This window comes from Bos indicus x Bos taurus, chromosome 4, assembly GCF_003369695.1.
Source record: "Bos indicus x Bos taurus breed Angus x Brahman F1 hybrid chromosome 4, Bos_hybrid_MaternalHap_v2.0, whole genome shotgun sequence".
NCBI lineage: Eukaryota > Metazoa > Chordata > Mammalia > Artiodactyla > Bovidae > Bos > Bos indicus x Bos taurus.
The window spans coordinates 13,702,707-13,722,839 of NC_040079.1; the positions used below are offsets into that span (position 1 = coordinate 13,702,707).

Consider the following 20,133-nt stretch of genomic DNA (forward strand, 5'->3'; position numbering starts at 1 on the left):
GAACCTCACAGCCCGCTGAGTGCAAGGACCAGAAGTCCCTGACCCTGTACTTTCCTATCCCATTCGTACCTCTGGCTCTCATGAACTCTCTCCCACATGGATAACTGAGACCAACTCTTCCTGTGAAGAGCTGGCTACCTTCTTAGACTCTCCCCTGATGGTCCCAGTCAGAAACTGAGTGCTAGCCTCTGCCTGCGTTTCAGTACACAACTCACATTGCTGCTGTTCAAGTGTGAAGTGTAGACATTGCTGCTGTATGTTAAGCATTTGTACTCATGAATTATCCCCCTAAAGAATAGGGAAACTTCTTGGGGGCTGTGGCTCAGTAATCTTCATTTTCCTGAATGTTAATGAAAAGCATTGCAATGACATGTACTCAATATGTAGTCTACTCTGCTGATACACACATGCTGACAAATATGTATGCATGCTTGTTGCTATATATGCAAACACTTGTGCTAGAATGCATGCATGCATGCAATAGATTGAGAGGCTGTGTGCTGCAGGCCTGGGGTGGGGGCAGGGGGCGGTCACTGTCTGTTGCAGGAAGGCCTGAAGGTGATATCTGCTCCTGAATTGGGTCACTTCGGGTGAGCTCTCTGATTTATTCATTTCTTTAAAGATGATTTATTGGGTGCGTACACTGAACCAAGATACTATGCTACATCCTAAAGATACTGTAATAAAATACTCCTTGGTCCTTAAGGTGCCCTTCAAGTGGGGGTGTCAGACAACAAAAGGGGTAGTTTCCATCAAGTGAGGTTAGTAGCAGGAAGGAAGTGGGCACGGGGCACTGTGACAGAAAAACACAGAGGGCATTTCATTCAGTCTCATGGAGTAAGGGGCAAGGATGCTCCAGAGAAGGGTGCTAGCTGGGGAAGATGTCACTGCTGAGTCTGTAAGGATGAGTGGGAGTTTGTGTAGGTGTCGTTCCAGGCACAGGAGTGCAGGATTGCCTGAGAGCCAGTGGTTCAGAAGGCTCAGGGGTACTGGAGTGAGGGTGAGTGGGGACAAAGAGGCGGAGGACAATGGTGGGTCTTTTATACCATCCTGAGGACATTGGATTGCATCACCATAGTGACTGTGTGACAATAAAGAGCTTTGGAAGGATTTCTAGAACTAGCAAGAGGGCTGACCCTTGTTTTTAGGTGCTTTATTTTCTATCCTCGCAGGTGGCTTCCTCCCAGGTATCCTGCAGGGCTCCCCGGTGGCACAGTGGTAAAGAATCCACCTCCCAATGCAGGAGACGTGAGAGACGAGGGTTCGATCCCTGGGTTGGGAATACCCTCGGGAGTAGGAAATAGCACCCTACTCCAATATTCTTGCCTGGGAATTACAATGGACAGAGGAGACTGGCAGGCTACAGTCCATGGGGTCACAAGGAGTCAAACACGACCGAGTGACAGCACAGGAGTGATCGGGGACATTTTCACGTCTACGTAATTCACTTGAGTGAAATTTATAACTAGCTTTGTAACTTAACCTGGAGACACATCTGCTACTGAGAAGGGATTTCCAAGTCAGTGATGTTTCTTCTTTCCAGCTGGTAACACTCTTTGGTGGTGAAGGAAGCCTAGTAATGCTCCTGGTTAGAGAGCTGAAATGAGCACTCTGGGGTCATGACCACTTGGCAGTGGGCACACCTGTGTGGTTCAGCTCTTCCTCAGAGCACCTTTGTCCAGGTAGGACAGCAAGTTCCTAGAGGCAACATTGCCATTTCTCTAGACTTCTCCAGAGGAAGCCTCTCTCTTCACCAGTCACCCCCTTTCACACGTCCTTAAGTTTCCCTGACAAGGAGGAGCATGTGACACCTCCTACCTGAGAGGACAGCAGGGGACTCTCCTTGAAGAGCTCCAGTTTGTGCCCTGACTGGAGTCACATGGGACTTCAGAGATGGACAGAAGAGATATCTAGATACTCACAAGGCAGAGTCAAGCCAGAACAGGCCATTTTTATTGGTTCAGAAGTTCAGTCCCCCTAGGGTCTGCCCTGGGTTAGGGAGATCCTGGTCCTGAGAGTTTGGGGCACCCTCACATGGCCGTGGACGCTGGGCTGAGTCCAGAGATGAGGGCAGCTCTTCAGAAGCACTGGGTAGGAACGGGAAAAGCAGAATTCCCATCAGGGCAGTAACAGGCCGGAAGCTGGCTTCAGGACTCTTTTCTCTTGACCTGAGGAAGAGAAAGTGTGAGGGTTACAAGGAGCCAGGAGTGCTGGGGACCGAGAGGAAGCCGGGTGTCCCACTGACAAGACAAATAGCAGGTCTCCTCCCAACATCCAGCCATTGGGTTTTCTGGTGACCCCAGTTTCTCCCGCCCAGCACGGCTCTTCCACTTGATCACAGAGGTGCAAGGGGTCTTCTGAGGCATGTGGGTGAACCCCTTCTTCCTCTCTGCCCACCTCTGGTCCTGGTGGGGTCTCTACATTCCTAGGTCTGTGTTGTTGCATTTCAAGTGTCCTCTCCAACCTGCCTGCCCCATCCTGGCCCTCTCCTTACCATGGCCATTAGCACCAGGGCGCTGACCAGCACAGCGTACAGGGTGGCCTTCCCCAGCAGGATCTCATAGAGGAGGGTGGCAGACAGGACGCCTTGCTGATAAGATGCTGTTGGCAGGAAGGGAGAGCAGGTAGGTAACTGTGAGCAGGTATCTCTGGCCTCCACCCGCTTTACACCCTCCCCCGCAACCAGTGTCCATGGCTTCTCTGTCTCTGGTTCCAGAGCAATGACCATAGAGATGGAGACAAAGAAGCAGAGGGCTACTCACCAGAGGTGACACCACAGTCTGAAAGAAAAAAGGGGGAGGGAAATGGATGAGAGACTGCATCTTCTAAACCCGATTCAAAACTAAATCAGTCTTAGTCAGCACTGACCCCCAGGCTCAGAGCAGCCTCTGATCAGAGTCCCAGCGCTGTCTGTGCCAATGTGGCCACAGCATCCTCAGAGTCATGGAAGGAGGCAGCACTGGAGGGGATGGAGACCCACCACTGGGACCCTGAGCTGTGCAGGTGGGCAGGGAGGGGACCCGCCAGCATAGATGAGCTGGGTTGAGGATCTGGATCTGGGGGAGGAGTTCACCCCAAGAGGTGCCCTGTCCCCCCTCTTGCTGGGCTCCCCCCACTCTTCATTCTGCCTTCCCGCTCCTCTCCCTGATCTGTCCTCCGTCGGCTCTGACTCCCTCCCAGCTGGCTCACCTGCTCTGCCCCAGGCCTCGGCGCTGATGTTCTGGGTGACTGGCTTGGCCCTGTCCTGCTCCTCCCACTGGTCCTGGTCTGTGAGCCCGTGGAACTGGACTTGGCATCGGAAGTGGTTGCGGGGGTTGTGCCAGAAGGCCGCGGTCACCCTCAGCCGGCTGCTCAGACAGTATCTGGAGTCATCCCGTGCAGGGTCCTCCTTATAGGGCTCAGGGTCCGTGCTGACCCCAGTTGTGACCTGCTTCCTGTTCACCCACCAGGTCAGCTCCACGTGGTCGGGGTAGAAGCCTGTGGCCAGGCACACGAGCGTGGCCTTCTGGGTCCGGGAGATCTCTGCTTCCGAGGGTTCGAACACAGCCACCTTGGGCGGGTGGACCCGGCTCAGATCATCTGGAAGGACAGGGGTGGGGGCCAGGACTGGCCTGAGAGCTGGCTGGGCGTGGTAGGGGCTGTGTGTGTGAGTGTGTCTCTGTTTTCGTGTATGAGTACATGAGTGTGAGAAGGAAGGGAAGGGGGCCACAGGGTCATCCTAAAATAAAATCATGTAGCAATATGGCTACCCCGGTGGCTCAGAGGGAATCCACCTGCCAATTCAGGAAACGTGGGTTCGATCCCTGGGTTGGGAAGATCCCCTGGAGAAGGAAATGGCAAGCCACTCCAGTGTTCTTGCCTGGGAAATCCCATGGATAGAGGAGCCTGGCGGGCTACAGTCCATGGGGTCGCAAAAGAGTCGGACACAACTGAGTGACTGAGGGTGCACGCAAGCAGTATGGCCTGCCTGTTTGGGAGTCACCACCCCACGCCTGTGTGCTCAGCCTCCCTCTGCCTGCCTGTGCCCGTCCTCACCCTGCCACAGGCCTGTCTCCTGTGTCTCCAGCCCCAAAGATGGCCTTACAAATGGCATGATCCAACCTCTGAGCAAATTCTCTTCTCTTATGTTATTGTTTTGTTATTCAACATGGGAAGTTTATTTCTCTGCTTCTCACCATAATATATGGTAGTTATTTAAATAGAGCACTGGATGGAACATGAATAATAGAATTGAAGCTTGGAAGTGGCTTTAGATAGTAGTCTCTGGATGTCTCTGCATCATTTTTCCTGCTTGTGAAGGGAGAAGTCAACACTGACTGTCTGGAGCGGGGGTGGACATGACCTGATCCATGGATGCCGAAAGCCCTGCCCTCTGCTGGGAGTGAGCCTGAGGGGCTGACCAGTAAGATGACTTGGGGATAAGGAAGTTATTTGATGGATGTTTTTTATTTTTTCAGATGGCAATGTACTGATACTATATTTTTGCATACTCATGTGAAGTCAGCATTTGTCTTAGGGCATACTCATCAGAATGGGAGGTTTTCTTTGTTTCCAGTGCTTCAGGTCAACCTAGCCATTCCTCTGCCTCCAGGTACCTCTGAGTTGCCTCAGCTCAGAGAAATTGCTGTCTCACCTTGTTTTAAATTCAGGCATCTTCAACTTTCTTTGCCCCTTTGATTCCATATGTTCTACTTTTCCCTACTGGCTAGCTTCCTAAGTATGCATCTGAGGTCATCAGAGCAATCTTGATCCAGCTAAGCCTCTGGTGTGTGGCATCCCGGAGGGTCCCAGGTGAAGGCATTCCAGTTAAAGCCCCTGAGGACTTCTCATCTGACTATCTTATTGCTTCTGGACCCTCTAAACCTTTATTGTATCCTGTTCTTTGCTTTGTATTGATTTGTTTTTGTTTGTTTCTGAGAAATTCTGTTAAATGGAAGACATCTCATTCTAAAGAGATGTAGTTTAGCCTGGAAGATTAAAACAAAAAGTTCTGACACTTGCTATTTCCATGGACGTGACTTAACCTCAGAGCTGGCTTCGTGGGAGTGTGAACTGTGTAGTCACACAGGACCCCACACTTAGAAGGCCCCCCTGCTTGATATAATGTGCTGGTGTCACCACTGTGAAATTCTAAATAACTTTTTAAACAAAGTCTTAGGTGTTCGTTTTGAGGTAGCTCTGGGCTTCTTTGGTACTCATTCAGTAAAGAATCTGCCTGCAGTGCAGGAGATCTGGGTTCGATCCGTTGATCAGGGAGACCCCCTGGAGAAGGAAATGGCAACCCACTCCACTATTCTTGCCTGGAGAATCCCATGGACAGAGGAGCCTGGTGGGCTATAGTCCATGGGGTTCCAAAGAGTCAGACACGACTGAGCGACTTCGCTTCACTTCACTCTCTGCCTTCCATCAGGCCGGTGGCCCTGTGCTGCACTTCCCACCTTGTGACTGTCCCTCTGTCCCGAGGACTTTCCTGGCGGACCGGAGCTGAAATGGAAATGTCCTGCCTTGTTGCACTGGCTCCATCAGGCTTTCTGCGCCGCTCGGCCTGGTTCTTCACCCTCCTGCAGAGTCCCTGCCTCTGGGGTTCTACCAGCCCTCCAGGGGCCTTACAGAATTGACTCCTCTGACCCCCTCACCCAGCAAACACTCAGCACTTACTGGGAAAATTAGACACATTTTTGAGCCATGTGCGATGCCCCCTGTGATGTTGATGTGCTGCACAGAAGGAAGCAGGACCTTCCATACACGTTGAAGCACTGACTACATGGCCCCACGATGAGGGGTAAGTCAGTTTCCCCTCCCTGTTGGTGAGTCCCCGTGGGTGGGCTCACCCATGTGGGTGCACCTGTGTGTGTCCTGGTGAGCTTTGGTGGTGTGTGCTTGGATGCGGGCTGGACAGCCTCAGACAGAACTCTGAAGTTTACCTGTCCTGCTCCCAGCTCACTTCTTACATATAGCCAGGCTTCTTTCCCATGCTAATCCTGCCCCTCCATTGGCACTGGGTTCCCCTGCTGCCCCAGTGACTGCCTAGGGGAGGGTCGGGGGGAGACCCTTGAATTACAACAGGTCTGCTAGATACTCTAAGATACTCCCCACACAGCTACTCCTGTAAGCCTCAGAGCAGTGTTAGCAGTAGGTCTTGTTGATGATTTTCAATCCAAGGGAAGTTTCCCACAGATTCACTTGCCCAAGGTCATCAGATCATTAAAGGACCAGGGCTTGGGACCCAGGTGTACCTGTTCTGAGGTCTCCTGCTCTTCTCCATCCCGGCTGATCACAGGAACCCAGCTGTCACTGGGAACAAACACCTCGAACGGAGTCCCACTGGCTCCAACCAAACCAGTCTAACTACAGACACTTGCTGTTACCATATCATCCAGTAAACACATCAGTATTGAGGGGTCGTTCCCCTCTGGAAGCTCAGTGCTTCCATCACCAAGAGACACTGAAGATCCCTTTCCAGCGCTAAGATCCCCTTGGGAATGTTCCTGGTCTCAGCAGGAAAATATGTCTATTTGATTGTGTGTCCTGCACCATCTGGCTGTTTAACCTAGAAGACCTGGTGTGAGGAGGGGAATTTCAGGCTGGCGGGGGTGCGGTGAGGCGGCTCCATATGATGAGTAAATGCCCCCAGTAGCCCAGGTTCCCACTCAGCCCGAGTGTGCTGTACACACAGCCTGGCCGGCAGGGGTCTGGACTTAAGAAGAGAGGAAGAGGTTCGAAACCTAAATTTAAATCCAAACTTCCAAACAGTAAATCAACGAACCCTCACGTGTTTGAATTCTTTCCCTCACTGCCTCGTGTTTGTCTGTCTCTTTCAAGTCTCTGTTCCACTTTCCTCCATCATCCTTTTCCTCCTGGCCGATTCAGTGGAAGCTTGCATCTCTTCCTGCCTGGAGCCAGCTCTGCAGGGGGCTCACCCTCCTGGCCGCAATCCTGCCTGTTCCTGCCCCGCACCCCCAGCTCATTTTCCCCTTTGCAGCTGCTACACCCACTTCTACTCTCCTCTCAGCCCAGATCGCCCTCCTCAGTCTTTTTCTCCAATCAAGCAGCTCTCAGAGTCCTAATAAATTCTCTTTTTCGCCATGGTTCACAAGGTCCCTAATATCTCAGGGAAAAAACAAAAAGACTAAAGCCCCCCTTGCCCTACCTCTCTGTTCCAGGACTATGAGAACCCCAATCATGGCCCCTCATCCCTTGTAGAGCTGACTCCACAGGTGGACAACGTGGCCACACGCTCCAGCCCACCCCACCCATCTCCGGGGACAAGAGGGGCCGCGAAGAGAAGGCAGGGAGGCGTTCAGATCTCACCTGTGACCGTGAGCCTGGTGCCGGCGCCAAAATACCGCTCACTGGCTCACAGAGTCCCAGTCCCGCAAGCAAACCCCTCAGAGCACAGCTGCTCGCCCTCCGGGTCCCAGAGCCCGGCACCAGCCAGGGAGAGGACCAAGCGCCCGGATCCGACCCGCCCTGACCCCGCCGCCCGCGGCCAGCGCACGGACACTCACCCACCGCGGTCAGCCCGCTGCCGGCCCCAGAGGTCAGGGCGATGCCGGGGCGCCCCACAAAAAATCGAGGCGCGCCGCCCGCACTCACCTAGCACCTGGAGCCGCGTGCCCGGCCCGAAGTACAGCGTCTCTGAGTCACGGCCCCCCAGCCCCGCGCAAAAACCCGCCGCTCATCCCCCGGGTCCCCGGGGGCGTCCCCGCTCACCTAGCACCGACAGCCGGGTGCCCGCGCCGAAGTACTGAGTGCTTTGGCTCACAGCCCGGGGACCCAGGACAAAAACCAGCGCTGCCCTTCTCTGATGCCCAGACTCAGCCCAGGTCCCCACCGACCCTGAGCGCAGCCCCGAAGGGAGATGGCAGCTGCCTGCCTTTCTGCATCCCACCCGAGGGAACGCTTAGGGACTCCAACTGCCCTCCTTACCCAGCACAGTCAGCTTGGAACCAGCTCCAAAGTACAGCTGCGCGGCGTTCACACAGCCCTGGGGACCCAGGCGCAAACTTTGCCTTCTCGGCGAGCAGCCGGGGAGGCTCCAGCTCCCACTCCCCCAAAGCCAGGGTTTGGGGGAATCATCTAGTCTGGGCATTCCACCCTCCCTCCCCCTGGAGAAGCATTCTTACCTAGCACAGTGAGCCTGGTCCCTGGCCCGAAGTGCCGCTCCTCATAGGAGCACAGTGGGAAGGGGCTGGCAAGAATTCCTCCCTCTTCCCCTCCTCCCCTGGAACAGTCTGGGGCCACCCTCCTTCTCCTCCCTGGCTTCTTTCTCCGGATCTGCCTCCAGAACTAGTGGAGAAGTGGTCTGGACATGAGGTCACCCCCAATTTTGCAGAGAATGAGCTTGACGTGGGGGCTGACATGATTGTGAAATTGGAAGAGGCACTAGGGGTGGAGGTTTTGCTGGACTGGGAAGTGTTTCAGGCTAGACCCTGCCTCCTACTATTTCTGTGACCTGTAACCTCTCTGGCCTTAGTTTTTCCATCTGAAAAATGGGTTAATATCTTCACCAGGAGGTTGTTGTGAGTGCTTAACAAATAACACAACTGCAAGTACTTTGTCCAAGATCAAGTTTTGTGAAGATCCCACTCTGATGGCTTGATTCTTCGTGTTCCTTGGAAGCTGAGTGTGGAGCAGGGAGAGGCAGAGGTGATCAGAGTCCAGGTCCCTGTGAGACCACAGAGGGACCTGCTCCAGGGACTTCTTCCAGTCACTCTCCCCATCTTAAGCTCGGGGCTAGGTTCCTGATGAGCTGCATGGGTCTATTTTCTGAGGCAGGGCTTTTTGTAAAAGTACTTCCTCTAACTGAATCATTGTGCCCACCCCCCAGTCCCCACAATGTTACACTGTGATACAAAAATGTCCTCTCCTCTGGTGCCCCTCCTCCAACTGCGTGGCAGAGGCAGGAAGTGCAGGTGGCAGAGGCTGGTCTGATTGAGTGGGGTGAGAGGAGACAGACTCAGGGTACACTGAGAGTGGGGAGGGGCTTGGGGAAGGGCAGGGTGCTAGTGATGGGGGAGGGGGCAGAGAGGCCCCTCCTGGAACAGATGCCACCCTGAGGAGCTCTCCTATGTCATCAGGGCTCCCCTCTGGGACTCTCTGTGCTCAGGTGCAGACTGGCATTTATAGAGAGGTGGGTGGGAGGACCATCCACAGAGCAGGTGATGTCAGCTCAGGTCAGGAGGACTCACAGCTCTGCACTTGCCCTCCAACTCCTTTCCCTTCACTAGTGCACAGATGTTTGCTGCTAAGTCGTTTCAGTCATGTCTGACTCTGTGTGACCCCATAGATGGCAGCCCACGAGGCTCCCCTGTCCCTGGGATTCTCCAGGCAAGAACACTGGAGTGGGTTGCCATTTCCTTCTCCAATGCATGAAAGTGAAAAGTGAAAGTGAAGTCACTCAGTCGTGTCCAACCCTCAGTGACCCCATGGACTACAGCCCACCAGGCTCCTCCATCCATGGGATTCTCCAGGCAAGAGTACTGGAGTGGGGTGCCATTGCTTTCTCCAATAGATGTTTAGTGCGTGTCTACTCTATGCCCGCCTCATGCTGCGACAAGGATAGAGTCCACTGTCCAAGCGGGAAGCCCCAATCTGCCTTTACAGACTTATGACTGTCATCTCTGAACCTCGAAGCCAGCTGAGTGCAAGGACCTGAATGCTGAGTGCAAGGTCCCTGACCCTGTACCTTCCTGTCTCATTCATACGCCTGATTCTCATGACCTCTCTCCCACTTGGATAACTGAGACCAACTCTTCCTGTGAAGAGTCTGCCACCCTCCCAGACTCTCCCCTGATGGTCCCAGTCAGAAACTGAGTGCTAGCCTCTGCCTGCATTATAGTAACTCGCATTGTTTGTATATTAACTCTTTCTATCCATGAATTATCCCCTAGTGAACAGGGAAGATTCTTGAGGACTGTGACTTGTATATCTTTATTTTCTTGGAGGTTAATAGCAAACATTGCAATGATATGTGCTTAGCAAGCGGATGGCTATTCACATGCACACATATACAGAGACATATGTGTATATGCACGTGGTTGTATATGAGAGACCCATGTTAGAATGCACGCATGTGTTGCCATAAAGAAGGCTGTGTGCTGCGGGATTGGGAGGGGGAGGGTCGCTGTCTGTTTCAGGCAGGCCTTAGGGTGATATCTGCTCTTGAACTGGGTCACTGTGGGTGAACTCACTGATTCATTCATTGATTCCAAGATAATTTAATGGATGTGTACACTGAACATGGGCTTTCCATGTGGCTCAGATGGTAAAGAATCTGCCTGCAATGCAGGAGACCTGGGTTCCATCCCTGGGTCAGGAAGATCCCCTGGGAACGGGAATGGCAAGCCACTCCAGTATTCTTGCCTGGAAAATCCCATGGACAGAGGAGCCTGGCAGGTGGCAGTCCATGGGGTCCCAAAGACTGAGCAACTCACACACACACACTGAACCAAGGTACTAAGCCACATCCCATGGCTACTGTAATAAAACACAACTCTGCCATCATGGAGTGACCTTCAAGTAGGGGTGTCAGACAGGAAAAGGGTAGTTTCCACCAAGTGTGGTCAGTGGTAAGAAGGAGGTGGGCACAGGGCACTGTGATATCAAAATGCATGGTGCATTTCCTCCAACATCATGGGGGTGGTGCAGAGGCACAGAGGCTTCTTATAGGGAAGATATCACTGGTAAATCTTCAAGGACCAGTAGGAGCTTATACATTTGCCATTCCAGGTAGAGGAGTGCAACATGACCTGCAAGCCAGTGGCTCAGGGGGTTCGGGGTGACAGGAGCGAGGGTGAGTGCAGACAGACGGAGGACAACAGTGGATCTTTTATGCCATTTTGAGGGCTTTGGGTTAAGTCACCATGGTGACCATGTGACAATAAAGAGCTTTGGAAGGATTTCTAGAAATAGCAAGAGGGCTGATCCTTGGTTTTAGGGAACTTTATTTTCCATCCTCTGAGGACTCATCAGGGGACATTTTCACATCTGCTTAATTCACTTGAGTGAAATTTCTAACTGGCTTTATAATTTAAACTAGCAGACACACTTGGTACTGAGAACAGAGTCCCAAGTCAGTGACTTTTCTTCTCTCCTGGAAACACTCCTTGGTGGTGAAGCAAGCTGAGTTGTGAGTGCCCTCGGGGAGGCTGCGTAGGTGACACAAAGGACTTTGAGCTTTGTTGGCCATGAGGTCATGACCACTTGGCAGGTAGACACACCTGTGTAGGTCAGCTCTACCTCAGAGCATCTTGATTAAGTAGGACAGAAAATTCCTAGAGTTAACATCAGCATTTCTCTAGACTACTCCAGAGGAAGCCTCTCTCTTCACCAGTCACCCCCTTTCACACGTCCTTAAGTTTCCCTGACAAGGAGGAGCATGTGACACCTCCTACCTGAAAGGACAGCAGGGGACTGTCCTTGAAGAGCTCCAGTTTGTACCCTGACTGGAGTCACATGGGACTTCAGAGATGGACAGAAGAGGTAGATACCTCACAAGGCAGAGTCAAGCCAGAACAGAGCATTTTTATTGGTTCAGGAAGTTCAGTCACCCTAGGGTCTGCCCTGGGTTAGGGAGATCCTGGTCCTGAGAGTTTGGGGCACCCTCACATGGCCGTGGACACTGCGCTGAGTCCAGAGATGAGGGCAGCTCTTCAGAAGCACTGGGTAGGAACGGGAAAAGCAGAATTCCCATCAGGGCAGTAACAGGCTGGAAGCTGGCTTCAGGACTCTTTTCTCTTGACCTGAGGAAGAGAAGGTGTGAGGGTTACAAGGAGCCAGGAGTGCTGGGGACCGAGAGGAAGCAGGTGTCCCACTGACAAGACAAATAGCAGGTCTCCTCCCAACATCCAGCCATTGGGTTTTCTGGTGACCCCAGTTTCTCCCGCCCAGCACGGCTCTTCCACTTGATCACAGAGGTGCAAGGGGTCTTCTGAGGCATGCGGGTGAACCCCCTCTTCCTCTCTGCCCACCTCTGGTCCTGGTGGGGTCTCTACATTCCTAGGTCTGTGTTGCTGCATTTCAAGTGTCCCCTCCAACCTGCCTGCCCCATCCTGCCCCCTCCTTACCATGGCCATCAGCACCAGGGCGCTGACCAGCACAGCGTACAGGGTGGCCTTCCCCAGCAGGATCTCATAGAGGAGGGTGGCAGACAGGACGCCTTGCTGATAAGATGCTGTTGGCAGGAAGGGAGAGCAGGTAGGTACCTGTGAGCTGGTCATCTGTGGCCTCCTGCCCTCATAGCCCCCACCAGGGTCCATGGGTTCGGCATTCTCTGATTCCAGAGCAAAGATAATAGGAGATGGGGACATAGGAGGAGAAGGACACTCACCGGAGGTGACGCCACAGTCTGAAAGAAAAAAAGGGGAGGGAAATGGATGAGAGCCTGCATCTTCTAAACCCGATTCAAAGCTAAGCCAGCCTTCCTCAGTCCAACAGCTGGCAAGATGCTAAATCTCGGCAACAACCACGTGAACTTGGGAGTGGATCCTGCCCCAGCTGAGCCTTCAGATAAGACTCAGCTTTGGCTGACATCTGATTGTAGCATCTTGAGATAAAAGAGCCAGCTAAGCTATGCCCAGATTCCTGATACATTAAAACTATGCAAGAATAAATACATGGTATTTTGAGATGCTTAAAACAAATAAACGAAAAGACCTACTAAGCTAGCTTTTAGTCAGCACTGACCCCCAGGCTCAGAGCAGCCTCTGAAGTCCCAGCACTGCCTGTGCCAATGTGGCCACAGCATCCTCAGGGTCATGGAAGGAGGCAGCACTGGAGGGGATGGGCACCCACCACTGGGACCCTGAGCTGTGCAGGCAGGCAGGGAGGGGACCCACCAGCACAGCTGAACTGGGCTGAGGATCTGGATCTGGGGGAGGAGTTTGCCCGAGGAGGTGCCCTGTCCACCCTCTTGCTGGGCTGCCCCCCTGCCACCCCTTCACTCTGTGTGCAGCCTTCCCTCTCCTCTCCCTGGATCTCTCCTCTGTCAGCTCTGACTCCCTCCCAGCCGGCTCACCTGCTCTGCCCCAGGCCTCGGCGCTGATGTTCTGGGTGACGGGCTTGGCCCTGTCCTGCTCCTTCCACTGGTCCTGGTCCGTGAGCCCGTGGAACTGGACTTGGCATCGGAAGTGGTTGCGGGGGTTGTGCCAGAAGGCCGCAGTCACCCTCAGCCGGCTGCTCAGACAGTATCTGGAGTCATCCCGTGCAGGGTCCTCCTTATAGGGTTCAGGGTCCGTGCTGACCCCAGTCGTGACCTGCTTCCTGTTCACCCACCAGGTCAGCTCCACGTGGTCGGGGTAGAAGCCCGTGGCCAGGCACACGAGCGTGGCCTTCTGGGTCCGGGAGATCTCTGCTTCCGAGGGTTCGAACACAGCCACCTTGGGCGGGTGGACCTGGCTCAGATCATCTGGAAGGACAGGGGTGGGGGCCAGGACCGGCCTGAGAGCTGGCTGGGCGTGGCAGGGGTTGTGTGTGTGTGAATTGAGGGCAACAAGGAAAGGGGACACGGCATCATCATAAAATTATATAGCAGGAGGTTCTGTTTGTTTAGGGGTCACCATCCCAATCTTCTGCTATTAGTCACCCTTAACTTTGCCCCTTCTTTGCTCGTGGATACACACTACTGACTGCCTCCTGCTCTCCCTAAGGTGGCATCATATCCTGAGTTTTCTGGCTTTGTTTGAAATGTCTTATTCTTGCAGCCGTGTTGGAAAATCCATTAAGTGAGTATATCTGTTTTCTTCCTAGCTCAAATCCCTCTTTGGTGCATGACTATCTAATTTTCAGACCTGGAAGTAATTATAGGAGAGCTGAATAAGCCTGGATTTTGAGACAGAAGATTCCTCCTAACAATATGACCTGGAAACCAGACTGACTGAATCTAATAATTATTTTTCTGTTTTTGCAGGGTGTATGTGTTTACCTGTTTGAGTGATAACACATATTAATTAGAATTAGCCATTCTTCCCTGGGATTTCCCAGGTGGCTCAGTGGTAAAGAACGTGCCTGCCAATGCAGGAGACATAAGAGACGTGAATCGATCCTTGAGTGGGGAAGATTCCCTGGAGGAGGAAATGGCAACCCACTCCAGTATTCTTGCCTGGAAAATCTCATGGGCAGAGGAGCCTGGCAGGCTACAGTCCGTAGTGTTGCACAGAGTCGGACACAACTGAAGTGACTTAGCATGCATACATATTCTTCCCTAGAAAAGATACTTTTCCTGTTATAGCTGACATGCTTTTCTCTATATTATACTGAACCCACCTTTTGTTTTGCTTTTACATGTAACCTGCTTTGGGAAGCCTATGTGCCTTTGGCTATTATCCTATCTGATGTTTCAAACTGACTCCTACACGGGTGCTGGGGTGTGTGGGAGCTTGCCCAGAATGGCTGGAACCCCATTAAAAAACTGTTCTGAGGTTGAACCCTGTCTTATTTCTTATTTCCAAACCTCCCTACTGACTTTGGAATCCTAGTTCCAGTCACGCATTATATTCAAAGCAGCAAAAGTGTTGAAATGAACAAACCCCAAAGTCTGAAGGCCAGTTCATCAGAGGGTTCCAGGCCCTTTCACATGCCTGACAGATGGGAGAGAATTTCTGAAATTGTTGGAAGGCAGGCCCTCGTGTGAGGACGTGGAGGAGTAAAGTAAAACCAAAAAACACATCTACCTTTCAAGCACCCTCCGTGTTGCCAAAATGCACTGAGACCTGTGTTTAGCTCTGTTCTGGGAGCGAGTTTGTGGAGCAGAAATGTGGCAAACCCAGATGTCTCCACTTTATCCAAGTTCGGGGAACGTTTCTATTGAGAAAATCGAGCCCCGGTTTGTGTCTGTGACACAGTGAGGATCAAGAGGAATGGAAGGGATAGCGGCATCCTCTGAGTCCTCTACAAAGGATTTGCACACGATTTGTTGTTGCTGTTCAGTCGTGTCTGACTCTGTGTGACCCCATAGACTGCAGCACGCCAGGCTTCCCTGTCGTTCGCTATCTCCCAGAGTTTGCTCAGACTGGTGTCCATTGAGTCAGTCAGTGATTCCATCCAACCATCTCCTCCTCTGTCGTCCCCTTCTCTTCCTGCCATAAGGATTTAGTCCCTTACAATTTCAGAACTCCAAGAGACCACCATTGTCATCTCTGTTTTATATTTACATCTCCGAGGGCCTGAGCCAGTTTAGGTCACTTTGCAAATTGCACGAGAGCCCCTCTTCCCCCAGAACTCATGCATTTTGAATCCCAATGATCTGTACTTTCCAATCTCCACCACGTTCCCTGGCATGTGCTCCCATCTGCAGGGCAAAGCCTGCTCCAGCTGACCAGTCTGGTAGGAGCTCGGTGGCCCATTCCTCTGGCTGTGTCTACAACTCCAGCCCAGATCCACCTCACCCCTGCCCGCTTCCTCCCGAGGGTTGTGATGGTGTGTTAGTGTTTAATCATGAGCCACTGGCTCCATTATCTCAGCACAGATTCTGAGGCTTGACACTATGGGGCCTCCAAACTATTACTCCTCATTCTGCCTTGTCTCTTGCTAAAAGGGTGTAAGTTTCCAGTTGTAACAACTTGTTCAGGCTTACCTCCTCTGACCCCACCAAGCACAGTGCTCCCCAGGGACACTCCTGCAAGCTCAAGTGATGCTGTGACCTGGACCTCTGCCCTCAGGGCTCAGGAGCCCCCCTCAGACCAGCTCAGTCTCACCAAGCTGCTCCCCCACTGCCTCCTGGTCTCTTAAACCAGCTCTGGACGACACGCATGGCTCTTGGAGACTGGTGGAGACAGAGAAAGGATGAAGGACAGACAAGGATAGATGAAGCACGAGGAAAGCAAGGACAGGTTCTGAGCTGGAAGGAGGTGCTGGGGGTAGGTTTTAACATAGAAGACAGGGCTATGCGCCAAAAGGGGCTCAACAGTGCAGGATCGGAGTTAGAACGGGGGTGGGAATGGAGACGATCAGATAAGAAAGGGAAAGCAAACAGCACACCTGCCAAAACAGGAGCGATGAGGAGTCCTGGAGAACAAGAAGAAGAGGGAGACAAGGCTGGAGACAAAGCACAGCTCCTCAGAGCCCTGGGCCAAGTAGCCGCATCAGACGCAGTGCAGCAAGCTGGAGGTGCTCCCTTGGGAGGGAAAGGTGGCTCTGACCCCGCACGCCCTTGCACCCCACTTCCCACCCAATACCTGTCACGATGAGCCTGGTGCCGATTCCAAAGTGGAGGGGCGAATTATAGGCCCACAGCTGCAGGTGGCTGTGGCAAAACCCCCAGAAACCTCAGGCAGGGCAAAAGTCTTAGGTCCTCGAGAGCCGGAATGGCCATTTTTTTCCCTGCCTGGGTTCATGGCGCTGGACCAAAGGGATGCCACTAGGAGAAAGGCCTAAGCACACTCTGGGGAAAGGGCGGAAAGAGGAAGAAACTTCGGAGGAGCCGATCCACGCATGTAAGAAGGAGGGGTGAGCTTAGAGGTGTGAGGAGGCAGCTTGTGGGCAGAAGACTCAGATGAGAAACAGAGGCATCAACCGAGCTGCCTCTAAAGCGAGGGCAGGGGGCTTCCCTGGTGGTCCAGGGGTTAAGAGTCCGCCTGCCAATGTAGAGGACACAAGATTGATCCCTGGTTGGGGAAGATCCCCTATGCTGCAGGGCAACTAAACCCGTGCGCCACAGCTACTGAGCCCAAATGCCTAGAGCCGGTGCTCCACAAAGAGAGAAGCCGCCGCAATGAGAAGCCCGCACACCACAGCTAGAAAGTAGCCCCTGCTGTCTGCAACTAGAGAAAAGCCCGCATAGCAACAAAGCAACAACAGCCACAAATAAATAAGATTAATATTAAAAAAAAAATAAAGAGATGGCAGACCCAGCTCCTCGGAAGCCCCACGGGGATCAGAGTTTAGTTGACCTCCTTCCGTCAGGGCAGGGAGGAAAGACAGACACTCTGGTGCCCTGGGTCCTGCATCTTACCCAGGACGGCGAGCCAGGTCCCGTGTCCAAAGTTCTGTGCCTGGTTGCTCCACAGCACAATGCGGGTGTGGCAAATCCCAGAGTGGCTGGTAACATGGGGTCCTTCCTTCCAGAGACGACCTTCCCCAAGAACTTCTGGGGGTTCTCACACCTTCTCCACTCACCCTTACCCTCAGCCTTTTCTCTGCCATGTTCTCAATCCCGGCCTTCTCTAAGGGGAACTTCTAGAACTCCAGCTTCACAGCACACCATCCCCGGGGAAGACCTGTACTCACCCAAGACGGAAAGCTTCGTCCCGTTGCCGAAATAAGAGTCTATCATTAGTCACACAACCCTAAAGACTAGTAGGGAAACTTGCCTGCACCTCCGAATCCTTCCTCCCCCCATTCACCTGCGGCTCTCCTGTTCCTTTCCTTAGCAGAACTTTAACTCCCGGGGTGGAGGGGGTTTACAACCTACAGTGCGGGACTCCCCACCCGCCTCTCCTGTGTCCATCTCCTTTCTGCAGGCGGGAGAAAAATGGAAGGACTGACAGCTCCGGGGCCAGAGGCTCTCCCATCTACCCTGGCTTCGATGGTCATCCTCCAAGGAGACAGGGGATGGACAAGGTGACCCCTTTCTGAGATTACTTGCCTCCCAGTAGGGAAACCAGGCTTAGCCGAGCCCGCCCATGAAATTACTGGAGATGGAGGCTGCCCGCCTCATCAAGACAAGAACTCACCAAGACAGGAATTCAGATCTTCCTGATAAACACGCGCTTTAACCTAGGCACCCAAGACAGAGGCCCCATCTGGACTCTGCCCCTCCCTGCATGTTCCCAGCCCTCCAGTCCTTGCTGGCTTACCTACCGCAGCGAGCCGTCTTCCCTCCCCGCCCCCCACCCCAAAAAAAGTAGAAGTCTCCCAAGCCAAGACTCCAGGATTCACTTCAAAACCTCCCCTCCTCTGCTGAGCACAGCTGGGATTCGAGGAGAGGTTGGGGCGTTCAAGGATCTCTTCCCTCCCAAAGACACCAGCCCCCTTCAAACACCCCGCATAGCCTTCCAGAGCTTTCCAGGGCCCCCGGACCCCGGGACCTGGGTCATCCCTTTCTTCCTATGTTCCCCTGGAGGGAGTGCTCCCTCATGGTACCCACCTGGAGACCCCAGCCTTACCTACAACCGTCAGCTTGGTCCCTGGGCCGAAGTGATAGTCATAACACATCAGAACACAGCCACCCTACAACTCACACCTGGGACCGCCCTCCTCTCCGAAGGGCCAGGAAAGACCCGGACTGTGTCTTACCTACAACCGTGAGCCTGGTGCCTTTTCCAAAGAAAACCTCAGTGTTCACACAGTGAAGCGGAGCAAGGAGGAAAGCAATTAGAGGTGGGCAGAGCAGACGGGGTCTGCGTTGGTGTCTGATGGACTCTGGGACTGGGAGTCCTCTCCTGTGCTTTATGGATATTGCACGAAAGAATATTTTTGACTCTTGACTCTTGGGGCCTCGGAGCATGGACAGAGTCCATCCACAGGGCCCTGAGCCCCTGTTTTGATTCTTCCTGAGGGTTCATCACAGGGATGTGGGCCTGGGGATGTGGGCAGGGTCCCAGACATCCATGAGCATCCATGGCGGGGTGCTGGCATAGTGCTGACTTCTTGTTTCATAGAGTGGGTCACCTCCCACGCACCTTCCCATTGACCTTGCCCTGGGCAGGGAGCGGGTAGTGTGGGAGTGGGATAAAGGGTCTCCCTGAGTCCTTCATCCTTGAGGCCACAGAGGCATCTTCTTACATCTGGCCTTTCTGCCTGGAAGCTTCAGCTCTGATCCAGACCTGTCCTGCTCCATGGTTTTGGCGTGACAGGTAAATGGTGGGGGGAGGTGGAGGCCTTCCAACCCAAGCCACCCTTGGGCCGGTGACCCAGGAGAAGAGCGAAAGATGATGGGCACTGGGACAGGCAGAAAGGTTTTTGTAAAGGATTCCCATAGGGTTGAATCACCGTGGCCCCGCTGTCCCCACAACGTTACAGCTTTATACAAAAACGGCCCCTCCCATGGGCCCGCCCCTCGGAGAGGGAGTCTGGGAGGATCCACCAGAGAGGTGCCCCCTGAGGACATTGGAGGGCGAGGGGTGACATCAGCACTCTGGGTGCGTGTTAAGGGTGGCGGGGGTGGGGGGTGTGTGGCGGGTACAGACAAGGCCGGGGGCTCCCTCCTCACCTCGTGCCCTTTCTTCAGGGCCTTCTCGGATCCTCCGAGCTGTGCGCCTTTGTGTCAGGGCTGGTTGCCCCGGGATCCGCCCCTCTGTAGGCTGTCTTCATAGTAGCAGCCCCTTTTATCCCTGGCCTGCCCCTGACGCCAGGCACCCAGAGATCACACGTTTTATCTGAGAATGGGGTCCCACAGAATCCAGACTCTGCCCCTTCGGCCCAACTCAACCTCCAGGGTGGTCCAGAGAACACCCACCAGGTACACAGAGGTAGAGCTTTCCCAGGCGTAAAGTCATAGCTGAGAGCTGTATTTCTTTTCTTTTTTTGCATTCACTTTAAAAACATTTTTTCTTTTTAAATTGGAGGATAATTGCTTGACAGTGTTGCGTTGTGTCTGCTGTACAGCAACGTGAATCAGCTATAGCTCAGCTCAGTGCACTGCAATGACCTTGAGGGTGCGATGAGGGTGGTGGGAGAGCTGTACTTCTAATCAGTGTGAGGTGAGGGGGGAACCACCTGTGTCGTCGGCTGCCTCACTTCTCATTGCGGACTTCAGACAGCAGGGTTCGGTAAAGGGCTTTCCGGGACACTGAGGCGGAGAACTGGGTGAATACAGCCTTGGGAACATTGAAATGCAATCGCTTGGTCACGTAATTGTAGTCAAGGTCTTCTTCCTCTTTTTCCCTAAAGGGCAAACATTTTAAACTTTTGCCAGATATTTGATTTTCCCTGCACAGGATGACCTTGAAACTGAAACTCCAGTTGAGTAGTCTCGATCTCATTTCACTAGATGGCGCTTTCTTTTGTGGCCTTTCAGACTATGACTCAATGTCTAGGAGCAGAAAAAGACAAACTTGACCACATAATGATAACATTTGTAGGGGGAACATACACAGAGTCAAAGATAAATGACAATATGGGGAAAGCATTAGCAATTCTCATCATGAGGGCTGATCTCATGATGATGAACTTCTAGAAATCAATAAGAAAATA

General features: G+C 53.1%; 2 gene segments (V, D, J or C); both read right to left on the reverse strand.

The window, feature by feature from the left end:
• Positions 1-1,925: 1,925 nt before the first annotated feature.
• Positions 1,926-8,092, reverse strand: LOC113890845. The segment is given in 6 exon segments: positions 1,926-2,168; positions 2,495-2,601; positions 2,763-2,780; positions 3,190-3,579; positions 7,597-7,677; positions 7,930-8,092. Coding segments are annotated over 6 exon segments (780 nt in total).
• Positions 8,093-11,506: 3,414 nt separating this feature from the next.
• On the reverse strand, positions 11,507-18,934 carry LOC113891083. The segment is given in 5 exon segments: positions 11,507-11,744; positions 12,069-12,175; positions 12,332-12,349; positions 13,019-13,408; positions 17,227-17,743. Coding segments are annotated over 5 exon segments (582 nt in total).
• Positions 18,935-20,133: the final 1,199 nt, after the last annotated feature.